Source organism: Struthio camelus, chromosome 13, assembly GCF_040807025.1.
Source record: "Struthio camelus isolate bStrCam1 chromosome 13, bStrCam1.hap1, whole genome shotgun sequence".
NCBI lineage: Eukaryota > Metazoa > Chordata > Aves > Struthioniformes > Struthionidae > Struthio > Struthio camelus.
In genome coordinates, this window is record NC_090954.1 from 7,628,751 (window position 1) to 7,643,134 (window position 14,384).

General features: G+C 60.5%; 2 protein-coding genes across 2 annotated transcripts; one reads left to right on the forward strand and one right to left on the reverse strand.

The window, feature by feature from the left end:
* Positions 1 to 4,382: 4,382 nt before the first annotated feature.
* Positions 4,383 to 7,426, forward strand: IL17B (interleukin 17B). Its single transcript, XM_068959736.1, is given in 4 exon segments — positions 4,383 to 4,424; positions 5,431 to 5,758; positions 5,842 to 5,860; positions 5,906 to 7,426. Coding segments are annotated over 4 exon segments (651 nt in total). The 5' UTR covers positions 4,383 to 4,403; the 3' UTR covers positions 6,189 to 7,426.
* A 588-nt stretch (positions 7,427 to 8,014) lies between these two features.
* PCYOX1L (prenylcysteine oxidase 1 like) lies at positions 8,015 to 11,319 on the reverse strand. The gene is made up of 6 exons (XM_068959838.1): positions 11,189 to 11,319; positions 10,722 to 10,928; positions 9,873 to 10,047; positions 9,557 to 9,768; positions 9,303 to 9,443; positions 8,015 to 8,907 (listed from the first exon to the last, which is right to left on the reverse strand). The coding sequence occupies exons 1-6, from the start codon at positions 11,298 to 11,300 to the stop codon at positions 8,249 to 8,251; spliced, it is 1,506 nt and encodes a 501-aa protein (XP_068815939.1). The 5' UTR covers positions 11,301 to 11,319; the 3' UTR covers positions 8,015 to 8,248.
* Positions 11,320 to 14,384: the final 3,065 nt, after the last annotated feature.

The following is a 14,384-nucleotide window of genomic DNA, read 5'->3' on the forward strand; positions in this document are numbered from 1 at the left end:
GGCTTCCTCTGGACAGGCTGGAGGCCCTGTGGCCCCTCTGCCTGTATCGCTCTGGCGAACCCCAGCTGGCGTTGGCGCAGGTGACGTCTCGAGGCCGGCTCGGAGAGGGCCCCATGGCTCGCAGGGCTGGGATGGGACAGCGGCAGCAGCAGTGGCGCCGGGGGAGCCAGCCGTATCGGGAGCTCTCCCGGCAGGGCAGGGAGGCGGAAGGAAGCGGCGGGGTGTTTCTAGGAAGGCGAGTCCAAGCAGGCTTTTTCCATCAGGTGCTCTGTCTCCAAGAGCCGAAAGAAAAAGAAAACAAAAGGCAGGAGAAAAGCCGGGCAGGAGAAACCTGCGTGTCTGGAACGTGTAACAGGTGACGTGCTGTAAACGCTGGCGGGTGATGGATGCTCTGGCGGGGCCGCGGCAGGATGTGCCGGACGCTCCCGCCTTCGGACAGACCTGAGCATGACGAATCTCCCTTCTCCCTTCTCAAAAAAGCAGAAGTGCCGCAGAGACAGCTGGGTTAGGGTGGTGGAAATAATATTATCCTTACAGAACCCAGGTCCAGGATGCAGGGCGCATCTGCCTGCATCTCCTCAGCAGCACCCCAGCGGTGAGGACCCAGGCGTCCTGCTGCCCCTGCCCACCCTGCTCCCCCAGGCCTGCCCCGTCCGTCCAGGCATGAGAACCAGGGGATGGGCAGGCCAAGGGCAGCCGGCAGCGCCCAGCCCTCCCGTGGGAAAACCCTTCCCGGCGAGCGTGGGGACCCCGGGGACGCCGCAGCAGTCGTGGGACGGGACATGGGATGGGACCGGCCCTGTCCCACTGACCGATGCCCGGAGGAGGGCACGGGGAGGACGGAGGGTGCCGACCTCCGCTCGGTGCCAGTAACGAATTCCTGGCCTCCCTCTCCAGACGGGACATGTCTCTGTGTTTATGTAACTCAAGGAGTCGGCAGAATTAAGCACTTTTTGTTTTTCCCTTTTTTGAGAATGGGGAGTTATAATTCCCACCAAACAATGTTCTTTTCCAGCAAGCTTAAAATAAGCCTTTTTGGCCCAGGCTTCTCCGGAGCCGCTCATGCGTTGAGTAGGCGTTTGTGCAAATATGGTTGTGAGCAGAGAGGCCTGGGGTCAGCGCCTGGGCCGGGCGCTACCTGCCAAAGGACGGCGGCCAGGCCGTGATGGGGATGCCAGGGAGCCTCCCTGTCGCCCCCTCTGCGGGGCAGCATCCCGCACCCCTCCGGGCCGGCGCCCAGCAGCCTCCTCCCGCGCCGGGTGGCCGTCCCTGCGCGGCGCGGGGCTGGCTCCGGAGAGGCCGCTCGGCTAGAGCCGTACGTACGTCCGATGAGCAGAAACCATGGTTCGTGCAGAGGCAGGAGGTGCTGCTGGCCCAGCAGGGACGTTTCTGCCTACGAGGTGGGGAAAAGCTATTTTCGGCCAGCGCGGGAACCGTGGCGCGAGGGCTGTCCGGGTCCCCTTCCCTGCAGCCCACCTCGCCGAGGCCGAGGAAAAGGCACAGAGTGCGTTACCATCACCCCACCTCCAGCCTGGCCCCCCGCACCGTCCCCGGGAGCGCGAGCTCAGCTCGGGGCATCGCAGAGGGTTTTGACGGGACGGAGAGCCTGGGAAACACGCGCCTTGATTTACTCCACGGGGCAGGCCGGGCTGACGGTCGCCTCCTCTCCCAGAGTCGTCGGAGGGTTTGCCCCCTCCGCTCGCTCTCCCGGTCCCACCGCACAGCCCGAGCCCCAGCGCTGCCGCGCCGTGCCCGCCGCCGAGCCCGCGGGGCCCGAGCCGTGGGACCGGCTCCTGGCGCTGGCACCGCCGGCTGCCATCCCCCCCGGGGGCCGAGCCCCCCGCCGGAGCCCACTTTGCCCCCCCCGTCCCACCCCACGAGCCAGCAGGCGCCAGCCCCTTCCTTTGCGCGAAGTTGGTGGGGAAAAGTCGCCTCTGCCCCCCCCCCCCCAACAAACCACCCAGCTTATCAAATTTGGCCATGTCTGAAAAGCCCTGGTTTCCTTTTCACCAAAAAAGATCAAAACTGGGTAATTGGCTCCCAGCGCGGATGCCTCTGAGCCTCTCTCATGTGTAAACAGCATTTCCAAGCGCTGACACAAGGCAGGCTGCCGCAGCGCACACACGGGCGCCCGGCCCCGGCACCCTCCGGGCGCCCCGGCCCCGGCAGGCACCGCTGCGGGAGCCGGGGGCCGTGTGGCCCGGAGGGCTGTCGAGGCGGGAGGTGCATTGTGCGGCCGCCAGCGTGGCCCTGCCTGCATCGTGCTCGCTGTCCCTTCTTAGGGGCAGGTGAAATAGGGGCAAAAAAATCTTTGGGGGGCAGCCAGGAATGCCTGGCGTGGGGTCCCGGGTGGTGGCCGGCCCGAGGGGCCAGGCGCTGCGTTAAACGCGTCCCTCTGGCTCAGCAAGTCGCAGGTGGCCGCAGGGCCCGTCCTCCTACGGCCGGGCCCGCTCTGCCGGGCGCCCACGGTGACAAAAGAGACAAGCGCTCAGCGCCCGGTGTCAGCTCTCACCCAAGAGGATGGCAAAGACCCCCGCAACGCCAACCTGTTGGCTAATGTCCTCCCGGATGCTAACGGGGCCTGGGGCTCCCCCGCGTGAGGGAGCAGCCTGGCTGATTTCCCTGCCGTGGCAGGGGGCTAAAAGGGATGCGATAAGGTTGAACCTGCTCTGTGGGGTCCAGTTCCTGGGCTGAGAAAAGGACGCGGAAACCTCCCTCCACCCTACAAAGCATGAGGGTCTTCTAACCCACGGAGATGCCCCGCTGCAGTAAGGCAGGAGGCAGAGACACGCCAACGCTGAGTGCACCCACGACAGCTGGCGGAGAGCAGGGTGCCACGGAGGGAAGCCGGCCCGGCCTGGGGCTGCCCCAGTGCTGTCCACGGCGGGGAGAGGAGCTGGGAGCTCCCACCAGCTCCACACGGCTTGGAGGGGCTGGGGGGGACAGCACCGTTGCAGGGGGACGGGAACGGGAAGCAGAAAACTCCCGCGAGACACCGCTCATTCCTGCAGCAGCCATCCTAGCCCTGGGGGTAGCGAACGAAGAGGCATAAAAGGGCGCTCCGGAGGAGCAGGGAATAACCTGTTTTCCATGAGCACAGCAAATAGTGTGAGGCATCCTTGCTTCCACAGCTGGCCGGGTTCGGGCGTTTGCTGGGGGGCTGGCGGTGGGCTGGGACGGCCGAGCCCCGAGCCTGGCCCCAGGAGGCTGCAAGAAGAGGTCGGGGCTGTGGGACGGCTGCCTGGCACAGGAGGGAGGGAGTGGAGGGATGGCGGGGTGCAGGGATGGTGCAGGGATGGCAGGGTGCAGGGATGGAGGGATGCCCGTGCGGTTGGGTGGAGGACAGCACCATCGTGTGGCACAGTGTCTGCACAGGCCCTGGGCTGCAGGGACAAGGACGCCCCAGGCCAGGGCTGGCGGGTGGGCTGCCTGCAAGGCCTGGCTGCTGGAAACCCTAGCAGAGACCCTTCCACTTCCCACCAGCAGCACAATCCCTGTCCCCCACCTGGCGTCACAGCCGCCATCCTCCACCCCTCAGTTCCCCCACCCTGTGCCTCTAAAACTTGGCAACGTGAAACCAGAGCAGTCCTTAACTCTCCCAAGAGCAGGCGTGTGCAAGCACCCAGCACCCGTGCCAATAACACCCACCTCCCTGCAGCTCCGGGCTCTGGCTCTGGCGGAGCTGGTGGGTCTGCCTGTGGCTGACCCTGAGCTCGGCACTGCGGGGGGCTGCACGGGGCTGAGGCCGGGAGAAGGGGAAGGTTTGGGGACATGGATGCCACAGGAGCTGGAAGCGATCAGTGCCCTTGCCTCGCTGTTGGGCAGAAGGGTCCAAGCCACTGTTGCTCCTAAAGACAGCAGAGCTGGTGGTAGGCACATGGGGACCGCTCCGGGACCTGCAGGAGAAGCGCCAGGTGACATGCACACCACCACATCGGTGCAGGATGCCCAGTGCTCCCACAGAGCCGCCAGCTCCTCCAGCCCTGGGAGCTGTGTCCCTCCCAGCCCTGGGGAGGGCTGGGACTATTTTGGCATCATCATCAGCAGCACCAGAGCCCCAAAATCCCCTCCTTCAGGCCAGGTTTTTGCCAAGCGACCCCCTCGCTCCAGGCTGCCTGGTCTGAGTCGGGATGGACCAGCTGCCTGGCCATCACTGGAGCTGCAGGTGGAGCCAGCACCCGAGGAGGAGGAGGAAGAGGAGGAGGGAGGCCAAGTCCCAGACCACGCTGGCCCCCAGCCCTGCCAGCTCTGAGGCTCACTGGCACCTCGGGGACACTGTCTGCACTGCCAGACACACCTCCGGCGAAGCGCAGCCGGGGGCTGGGGCTTTCCCTTTTTAGTTTCCTGGCTCACCCTGGGCCAGCCGCGCTGCAGCGAAGGCGTCCGGCAACCCCTCCGCTGCGATGGAGCGGGCTCCAAACCTGGTAGGTGACGGCACCGCCACGCAGAGCTTGTCGCTCGTTTTTCTTCTTTAATATAATTATTTACACTCTTGTTTATTGATGGCTGCTTGGGTTTGTTTGCTTTGGAGATGCATGCTTTGGCCTGCAAGACCGATCGCTCCCAAGCCTGGCACGGTCGGGACAAAACAGCCTTGGAGAATAAACGGGAGAGAGCCAGCCGGCAGAGTCCGGCACAGGAGGGGAGAAAAAAAAACCAGCCTGTGCTTTAGAGAGCGCTCTGCCGTCCCCAGGTGCCGTCACCCACTGGGCAGGAGCGGCGCGGCTGCCCCCGGGCGAAGCACGGCCGCAGGCAGGGTGCGGGGCTGCCTCCGGCCAGCTGCAGCGACACGAATAGCAGGGAGCAGAGCTACAGAAAGCAACTTTGTTCGCTGCTGGGCAGCCTGCCGGGCGGCAGCACACGGGAGCTCGGCCCCGCGAGGCCGGAGGGAGAAGGAAAGGAAAAAGCATCTTTCTTTCTCTCTCTCCGACCTCGGAGCACAGAGGGAGGGAGAGGAGGCTTTGGATAAAGATCCCATTCTTGACTGTCTCATCTCTAAAGCCCCTTTCAAGCCAACGGCTCCCCAGGTACACCCTGGGCTGAATGTGTACCTAGCCCTCCCAGCATGCAGCCATCTCTGGGGTGGGGCCTGGAAGCAGAGCAGCGGCAGAGCTCAAGGATGAGCAAGGGAAGGCTGGGCAGGCACTTTGGGCAATTAAAATGGGAAGCCTGGGGTTTTGCCAGCCACACATATCACCTGGGGCTGGGATTTCAGGCTCACCACGAAGGTGTGCCCACCAGCCCCGGAAACTCGCCCAGCCTGCAGACCAGCACTGCCCCTCTGGGAATTTGCATTTGCCACCCTAAAGTCAATGCAGTCCTGCCATCACCCATTGACCCATTTGAGGTGGGCAGAGTTCCCCTTCCAATAAGGGAGCATGTTAGGTCTCCAGGCCTGGGCAGTCACACACCATCCTCCTCCTTCCTTAGCTTCTCTTCTGCATCTTCACCTTTGCCATGGTCCTGGTCCCAGAAGCAAAGGACCAAAGTAAAGGAGCGAAGGGAAGGAGAAGGGGGCCAGCACGGTCCCCCACAACGGCCCCCATCCTTGCCTGGGCCCCGGATGACACCTACACCTCCATGGAAGACTACGAGCAGAGCATCCAGGACATGGTACGCCAGCTCAAGAACAACTCCGAGCCAGGTGACACCAAGTGCCAGGTCAACCTGAGGCTCTGGAGGTCCAACCGGAGAAGCTTGTCCCCCTGGGCCTACAGGTGAGCTTGGGGCAGAGCTCTCCCAGGCAGGGCTGAGCAGCGTTAGCTCTGTATGTGTAGCAGGGCCCTGCAGCGGCCACTACTCCAGCATCATGGAGCCATCCCAGGGCTGCTGTGATTGCAGAGAGGTGCAATGCGACGCAGTGCCCAATTTCACCCCATGAAGGGATTGCCCTTCGTATCTCCAGCTTCGCGTTGCTTTCCCTCTCCTCCAGCATAAACCACGACGCAACACGGATCCCAGCAGACATCCCTGAGGCCCGGTGCCTCTGCACTGGCTGCATCAACCCCTTCACGATGCAGGAGGACCGCACCATGGCCAGCATTCCCATCTACAGCCGGCTGCCCGTCCGCCGGCTGCTCTGCCAGGTGCCCAACGAAGTGGGGCACAAGCCTTCTGTGAAGAAGTGTCAGAAGAAGTACCAGACAGTCATGGAGACCGTTGCTGTGGGCTGCACCTGCATCTTCTGAGGTTGCAGAGCTAACCCCTACAGCCTGCAGGCACCCGCGGGCAACTAACCAGCTTGCTCTTGCTTCCCAAGTCTGCCCAGTCTCTCTCTGGGAGAGGGTTGCCAGACTGTTAGGGCAAGGGGAGCCTCTCAGCAAGGAGACTGTAGCTGCCTAGACCCAAAAGCTCCCTGGAATTCCCTTGCAGACTCCCTCAGCCTCATCCCAAGCAGTCACTTTGGGGATGCCCAGCGCTGGGGCAGCCCCTCCAAGTAACCCAGCTACGCAGTCCTGCATCTGGCCTCGCAACGAGACGTAGCCCCGAGCCCTCTAACCTCCAGGGTGGGCGCACAGCAGGGAAGGGTGTGGGGACAGTGAGGAGCAGAGAGGAAGGTGGTTGCCCCCAGGTCCCTCTGGCTGGGTAGGGGCAGGCCTCCTGCCTCTCCAAAGTCCCCGTTTGCCTTCATTCACTCCACTGGTGCAACAGCACCTGAAGCACCCAGTCCTTCCCAGCTCTCCCAAGCCCGACTTCGCTCACGTGCAAGCTCTTTTATGCTGGACCAGGCTGCACAGGGGAAAGGTGGAAGCAGATCACAGTTTGGGCCCAAAAAACTATCCCTGGCACACGAGGGTAATGTAGAAACACAGAGGGTGCTGGGGACAGGTCCCCTTTCACCAGGGCAGTGCCCCAGCTCCTTGCAGCTGAGCCCACACTGCCCTGGCTTAGCCAGGAGGAAGGGGCAGGAGGGGTGAGTTGGGTCTGCTCCGCTGCCAGGCTGGGCAAGCCCTGCAGCCCACCCCTCAGACAGCACCCCCAGCCGGGCACCCCAGCACTATGCCCTGAGCCTGCGGGGAGCGGAGGGTGCTCGGTCCCCAGCAAGGGGCCACGCATCCAGCAGGACACCAAGCAAGAGGGTCCTACCAGCCCTGGGCTGCCCTCTGGATAGAGGGAAAGGGCCCTCGCCGACTCCCACCCAGCCCTGGGCTGCAGAGCGAGCACCCAACACGCGTGCATGGCTTGGGAGCTTTACTGGGAAGGGCAGACGCACTACTGTGTCCTAATGCCTGGCAGAGGAACGCAGCACGAGGAAAGCGGTGGGCGGCCAGTCCCCTCAGGAGGTTGGGGCAGCTTTTGAGTTCTTCAATAAAATGCATTGCTGGCCCCTGTCTGAGACGCTCTGTGCCTCAGCCCATCACATGCTGCCCCTCCGCACTCCCTGCCTGTGGGATATAGGAGACGGGTGCTGCACCAAAGCTGCCCAGCTTTCTCCCAGCAAGGATCTGCTGTCCTCCAGAAACAGAGCCAAGCCCCAGACTCCCTAAGGCACCGAGGAAATCTCAGGTGCTCTTGGAGACAGAGGGCACCCTGGGCAGCAAGCATCTCTCCCTGCATGCCAGGAGCCACTGCAGCAAACCCTGCACATCCATGCCTCAGGGTATGGGGCCAGGCAAGCAGGACTAACCTACACGCACAGCACAGGGAAACACCGTGCTGGCGTTTCTCCTGCTTCCAGCCTGGGCCAGGCCCTGCCACGGAGTTGTAAGAAGGTGAAGTGAGGAAGGGACGGTATGCAGAAGGTGGGAGAAAGTCCCCACACAGCACCCCCGCCACCCCCAACCCAGCCGGCTGCTGGGCTGGGCTCACCACAGCAGCTGAAACATCCCCATGCCCCACTGTGCCAGGACCTGGGAAGGCTGGGTAGCTCAGCAGGAGAGCAGAGCCTCTGCTCCTCCCCAGGGCCAGCACCATCTGCTGTTGATTCGAGACAGCTCTGTCCTTAAAAGCCTGCTGAGTTCCCTCCATAAAAGGATGATCAAAGATAGAGAAAAAAGCACAGACTCCTCTTAGTGCAGGGTGGAGAGAGGGACACGTGGAAAACCAAAGCATATGGCATCAGACACGCAGCAACACAGGGCAGGGACTGTATTCCTGAAGGCAAAGCATGTTCAAGTCATCTGGGACACAGCCCTTCCCCCTCCCACAGCTCCTTCCCCAGCCCCAAACCCCATGGTGTCCCCAAGGCAATAAATATTCCCAAGGCTACTACACGCAGGAGCTCCTGGCCCACCTTCTCCCCCGTGCATCACAGTTCAGTTTTCACCTTGTGCATCAAGTCCTTCTGGTCAATTTTCTCCAGGTCCTGATACCAGCGGTTATAAGCCAGGAGGGCCACATTTTTGGCTGCCACAGCTATCATTTCCATGGAGCTGGCCACCCACTCCACGCCGCTGAGGTAGAAGAGGTTGTCATGGAGCACGATGGGCGGGAGGGACTTGGCAGAGTCATAGTGGGGATACGCCTGCCACTCTGTCACCTGCACTGAGTAGTAGGACCGGAAGAGGGTCTTCAGCTGCTGCTTGTCCAGAGGCTGCTGGGAGAGGACTCGCCACACGGCGGCCTCCTGGGGCTGCTTGCGACGGAAAGCAGATGAGATGTTGACAGGACAGATGTTGTCCATGGCATTGAAGAAGAGGTCGGGGGTGTCAGTGGTGAGGATGCTAGCGAAGGGGAAAAGCTTAGGGTCAGGGAAGCCAAAGTAGGAAGAGTTGAGGTAGCCATGCACCACAGAGGTGACGGTGGGCTGGAAGGCACCGGGGAAGTCGGCAATGGGTGGCTCGAAGTTCTGAAAGGTGAAGTTGCTCCTGCTGGGGTGCAGGGGAGCCGTCAGCACCACCATGTCATAGAAACCTGAGCCTTGGCCCTCGCCGTCCTCGTAGTGCACCTGGTACAGGGCTCTCCCTTCTGAAAAGAGAAGGTGGGCCAATGAGGAGCAGCTCTGAGCCCCTAGCTGTATTGCCCTGGCCTTCCAACCCCCTCCCCCCGCCTTTTCTAGCACAGCCTTCATTCTCCTGCTTTCCCAGTACATACCAGTATTGGACCACAGCATGTGATGGTTATGGATGAGTTGCTGATGCTTTAGGGCAGCAGAGAGGGTACGAGCCCTTGCCGGAAAGCTTTATCAGCACCTTGATACCTGTTAGCCTCTGAAAGCTTCCTCGCTGCCCCAACATTCCCGCAGCGCCACCCCACCACCTCCCGCCCCGTCAGGCCTAGACCCATGCCTCAGGCTGGCAACACCCAGGGGCGCACGGGGCTGGCCAGACCCCACATCGTCCACCCTGGAGGCTGGGCCTCACCTGAGCTGTGCAGAGACACGCCTGTCACCCGGGCAGGGATCACGTTAGCTTTGGTCAGCTTCAGCAGACCCGAACACACCAGCTTGTTGCCTCCTTCCACTGCCCATGTGCTGCCCTGGGCCCCTGCGAGGGACATGGCTCCTGGGGAGGGGAAGAAGACAGTGCCTCAGGCTCCCCAGCACAACACGCTGCCCAGAGAGGGGACCTTGGGAAGAAAAATCACGCGGGGAGGAGAGGAGGGTCCCCGGTTTCACCTGCAAAGGCAGGCACCAACACCGACTGGCCATAGCTGGAGCGCAGGACGGCCGCGATGACGTCGTCCACGAAGCGCTGAGTGACACCCACCTCCAGCAGGGACTCAGCCACCGAGCGCTGCGTCATGTTGACAAAGGCCTCACCCCCCAGTGAGCGCAGCAGCTCCTCCAGGCTGGAGAAGGCATAGCCGTACGCCTGGTACTTGTAGATTCTGGAGGGGACAGAAGCACAGGAAACCTCCATCCCCTCTGCGCTGCCAGCCAGTCCCAGCGCTGGGAAAGGCCCTGTCCCCCCACAGCCCTGCAGCTCTCCTACCTCATGAACTTCTCCATCACCTCCTCCACCCACATCTGCAGGCGCAGGAAGCTGATCCCATAGTGCCACCAGAGCCGGAAGAGGTTCAGCAGGTACCAGTCTGTCTCTTCCAGGACAAAGTGCTCCCCACTGAAGATGGCGCTCTTCCCTGCCACCTCGCGCCGGTGCTTGAGGCCTGCAGGGAGAAGGACCCTGCCTCGCACTCCCTCTGCAGCTGAGCTTCTGAGCTCTGCTCAGTACCTTGGGTGGGGGGGCTGACTGCTAGGAAAAGTCGGTGCCAAATACCTCTGCACTGGGGATAGAGATGGGTCAGAGGGTAAAAGAAAAGATCCTGCTCTTACATTGGGGCTCTTCACTCCTGAACAAGCTGAGAATAAGATGAGGTAAAAGCGCCTCCAATATCAGGAACGTGCTCAGTGTGAAACCCCGGGGCCCTCCAGGCAGAGGGGTCCTGGATGGACCCTGCAGGTTTGGGCATCACATGGAGTTGACCAGCAGCAGGTCACGACCCCTTGCACACCCACACTCATCCCACTGGGGATGGAAACTGGAGACCCTCCACCTTCGCACCGGGGATCTGCCAGGAACCCTCAGATGCTCTGCTGGGCCACCCCAACCCTTCCTCTGGCACAGCACAGACAAAACAGGGCCAGGGAGCGTAGGCATCAAAGGTGGTCGCCAAGCACGTGGGGAGGATGAGGCAGCCTGCAAGCAGCCCTACCAGCCTCCCGAAGGCAAGCAGGTCCCAGCAGCCTTTTGGTCCTGGGAGGGAGGGCAGTGCCAGGCCAGCAGGCGCCGTCCCTCGCAGGGCGGGCAAGCGGGACGGCCCGGCGGTGCCCGCACACTCACCCAGGATCTTGACGAAGTCCTGCATGTGCAGGTTGAGGGAGTGGAGGGAGGCGCTCCCGCTCTCGTACTGCTGCTTGTTGACGGTGACGGTGGCCAGACGCCCCCCGACGTTGGCCTTCTCGTACACGTCCAGCTGCACCTGCGGCCCGAAGTGCTGCTGCAGGAAGTAGGCGACGGCCGAGCCGCCGATCCCGGCCCCCACCACGGCTGCCGGCAGAGAGGGGCAAAGAGGCGCGTGAGGCCGGCGGGCCCCGCCGCAGCTCGGCCGCCCCGAGGGGGCGGGCGCCGCGGGCAGAGGCGAGCAGCCTCCCCCCGGCCCCGGCCCCGGCCCCGGCGGCGCCGCCGCGGACCCCGACGCGCTCCCGCCGCCGCCGCCGCCGCCCCGGCCCGCTGCCCTCCGCGGCGCGGGCAGCGCTGCCCGCCGGCTCCGGGTATCCGCTCCCGGTGCAAGCGCGCCCCGCTCCTACCGATGCTGCGCGGCGGGGGGCGGGCGGCGTCGGCGGCCGCGGCGGGCCCGGCCAGGAGGGCGGCGAGGGCCGGCAGCAGCGGCAGCAGCAGGGCGGCGGGCGGCGGGGCCATGGCGCGGACGGCGGCGCGGCGCGGCGAGCGGGGCCGGGCAGCGCCGCCCGCCCCGGCCCGCCCCTTGCAGCAGGCTCGGCCCCCGGCGGGCGGGCAGCGCGGCTCCGCGCCCCTGCCGCCCCCCTCCCCCGGTGCGGGGCTGGTGCTGCCGGGGGAAGGAGGGGGGGGGGGGGGGGCCGCTCAAAACCACGTCCGAGCCGGGTCGCCGCAGGCAGGCGATAGGCAAGGCCGCGCATCAACCCTTTTGGGCGATCAGGTAGGAATCTGGCATTAAACCAGGTCTCCATGAAAGCAGGGAGTATTAGCTGCCTTACGCCTCCCCTCGATGGGGGAGGAGGACGAAGGGCTAGCAAGGCCCATGCGGATGCTGCTGCTTGCCAGTACAAAGGGAACGGGATCATTGAGAGCAGAGGCAGAACTGCCTGCGGTGCCGAAAGCGAAAGCACTGAGCCAGCGCTTCTCCCCGCTGCAGATTGCAACACGAGAAGGATCCGGGCGAGGCACGTGGGAGGCGCCTTTTTTTTTTCTTCTTTTTTTCTCTCCTGCAAAGCCAGAGGGATGCACACAAAACTACCCTTTCTTTTATGAAAGCACCATGGTGGAAGTGCCAGGCTACAAAAGCAGGCCTTGTGATTTATCTCCCAGTGCTCTCTCTGAGAATGACACCAACGCTCAGACACGCTCAGCTTTCAAAAGCGTTGGCTGTGGTACATGAACATCTCTAGGCACAACTATATAGAGGATCTGCAATGCCCTGTGTTCCTAACTCACAGGTTGCCCATCAGCTAAGACATTGCAACCACCGACTCGCAGCTGATCTGATGTTGCACTGACAGCCTAGAGCCGAAAGCAGCCTCCTGGAACGAGTAGCCTGGGCCTGCACATAAACCACCTCAGGAGCATCTTCTTTGGCACAGCCCCACACATAGGACATCTCTCCCAGAGCACTGCACTTTCAGACTCTTAGGAAAGACCTCCTTCTCTTGCACTCTCCTGCCACCAACAGCTGGGTCAGTTAGCCATCATGAAAATCTCTCCAGCTCCCTTGCTTTACTCCCTTTCACATTCACTCACTTCTCTTCTGCTGCAAGTTTGCTGTGGGTTGCATCATAGCAAAGTATTCAAGCCAAGCTGCTGTGCGAACACGTTTTCCCGTGTGCTCAGTTTGCACATTTGCAAATGCAAAGTGCTTTGTACCTGGCTGGAAGGGAGCAGGCTGGATTCTGTGGTTGCTCATGCATCAGCAATGGCTTTTCAAGGCTTTCATTTGTACTTTCTGCCCTAGGCAAAAAAAGGTGCCCGACAGCAAGGCGCTTGTGCCACAGGGATCCCATCTGGGAGTCTGCTGCTACTAGGAATACAAAGAATAGCAAAGCCTGAGCAAAAACTGGAATGCTTAGTACGCGTTATAAATTACAGCACCTAGAGCATGCTGTAGTCAATGGCTGGCTCCATATCAAGTGATGAAATTAAGTTTGGGAATCCAGCAGTTCAAACTGTTATCAGAGCCATGTCTCGGAAGGAAACACAGACCACACGCGCAGTCCTTCTCCCAGGCAGGAGCTGCCTCACAGGCGAGTTCCTGCGAGAGTGGCATATGTAACGCGGGAACTTGGGCATGAACGCATGGAGGACAAAGTCAAAAACTATTTCTGCTCACCTCATCCAAGGCCTTACATTGGGCAGTATCAGCCCACTAGACAGGGAGTCTAGTTTCCCAGAACTGCTTAAAAAATAGAACACAAATGTCTCTGCAGCCTGCCTCAGATTTTAACAAGCTGTTATTTAACTGCCCTGTTTTCACCAGGGCTGTGGGCGACAAGAAATCAGGTTGTTACGCTAACAACAGAGCTCTTAGGTGTCTGCGTAAGTACAGGTTCAGATGCCCTTCCTTCCAGCCTTATCTGTAAGAGCTGATCATGCTTTGCTTGCAGACATTCTGCAGTAATGTGCCATAAGCAAAATGCATTCCCCCTTGCTCGCAAGCTATGATGCTTTGCTGCAGATGGAGGCTGCTCTGGTTCAAAAACCTCCACTTCTCACTGTTGCTAGAGAGAAAAATCAGAAGAACCACATATTACTTACACAGTAGCAGGTAGAAGAATTTCCTGGTCTTGTCTGGTTAGCATACACATACAGCAGTCCGAGGACAACTGCTTTCAGGGAGAAAGGGAAAAAGCCCATATATGGGAAGCATCCTCTGCAATCACGAGGGGACTGCTCTGGCTGTGTTTGGCAGGTAGATAGCTGCTGCTTGAAAGAGCTATCTTGAACAAAAAAATATCGTCTTAACCCAAAAAGGCCATTTATAAACAAACTGCAAAGGCCTTTTCTAGTGAGAAATGCGCAGGGACATTCAGAGCTTCAGGAAAACAAGGAAAGTGAGGCCCACTGACATAGGAAAAACTGTTTTTAGAAAAAGACAAAATCAGGAATGGAAGTCTGGCTATTACTGTATTGTACAAAGGTCTCAGAGAATAAGGAAAGGGAGAATCAAGTAAGTCTGTTACAATCACATGCCTACAGAGAGCGCCTGTTATTCTCTCCAACAGATTGATGAAATCATAACCCACTCGTGGATACTGTAAGCTTTAATACACACTGTATATTAAGCCATCTGAAATGAGCTGCCATAGAGTATGCCTGCTAAAACATACCGTACACAAAAAGGAACAAATGCAGTAAAGTGTAGCTACGAGAGAAAAGAATGGTAAAAATGAGTCAAGGTATGAAATATCAGAACTCTCAGCAGAGCTCTGCAAAATGAAACATCAAATGCTGGCAGAGAGCATTACTCTACACGCTGGTCTATGAGTGGACTTGTTAGGAATGGAAACGAAAGCAGGCAAGGAAACAGCAAGAGAACGACACATCCTGTTGGGCAGTTTATCAGTGCAGAAATCCCTGACAAATTACCTGTGGAAGTAAACATGACCCATGTATGCATATGCTCCTTTCTTAGAGACCAGCTAAAGGCTTACCAACCAAACACTCAGCAAAGGTGTCCATTGCTCTGGACTACACAGCCAGTTCTGCAATAGCTAGAAACAATCCACAGTCCCACCCAATTCAAACGGCAGTCAG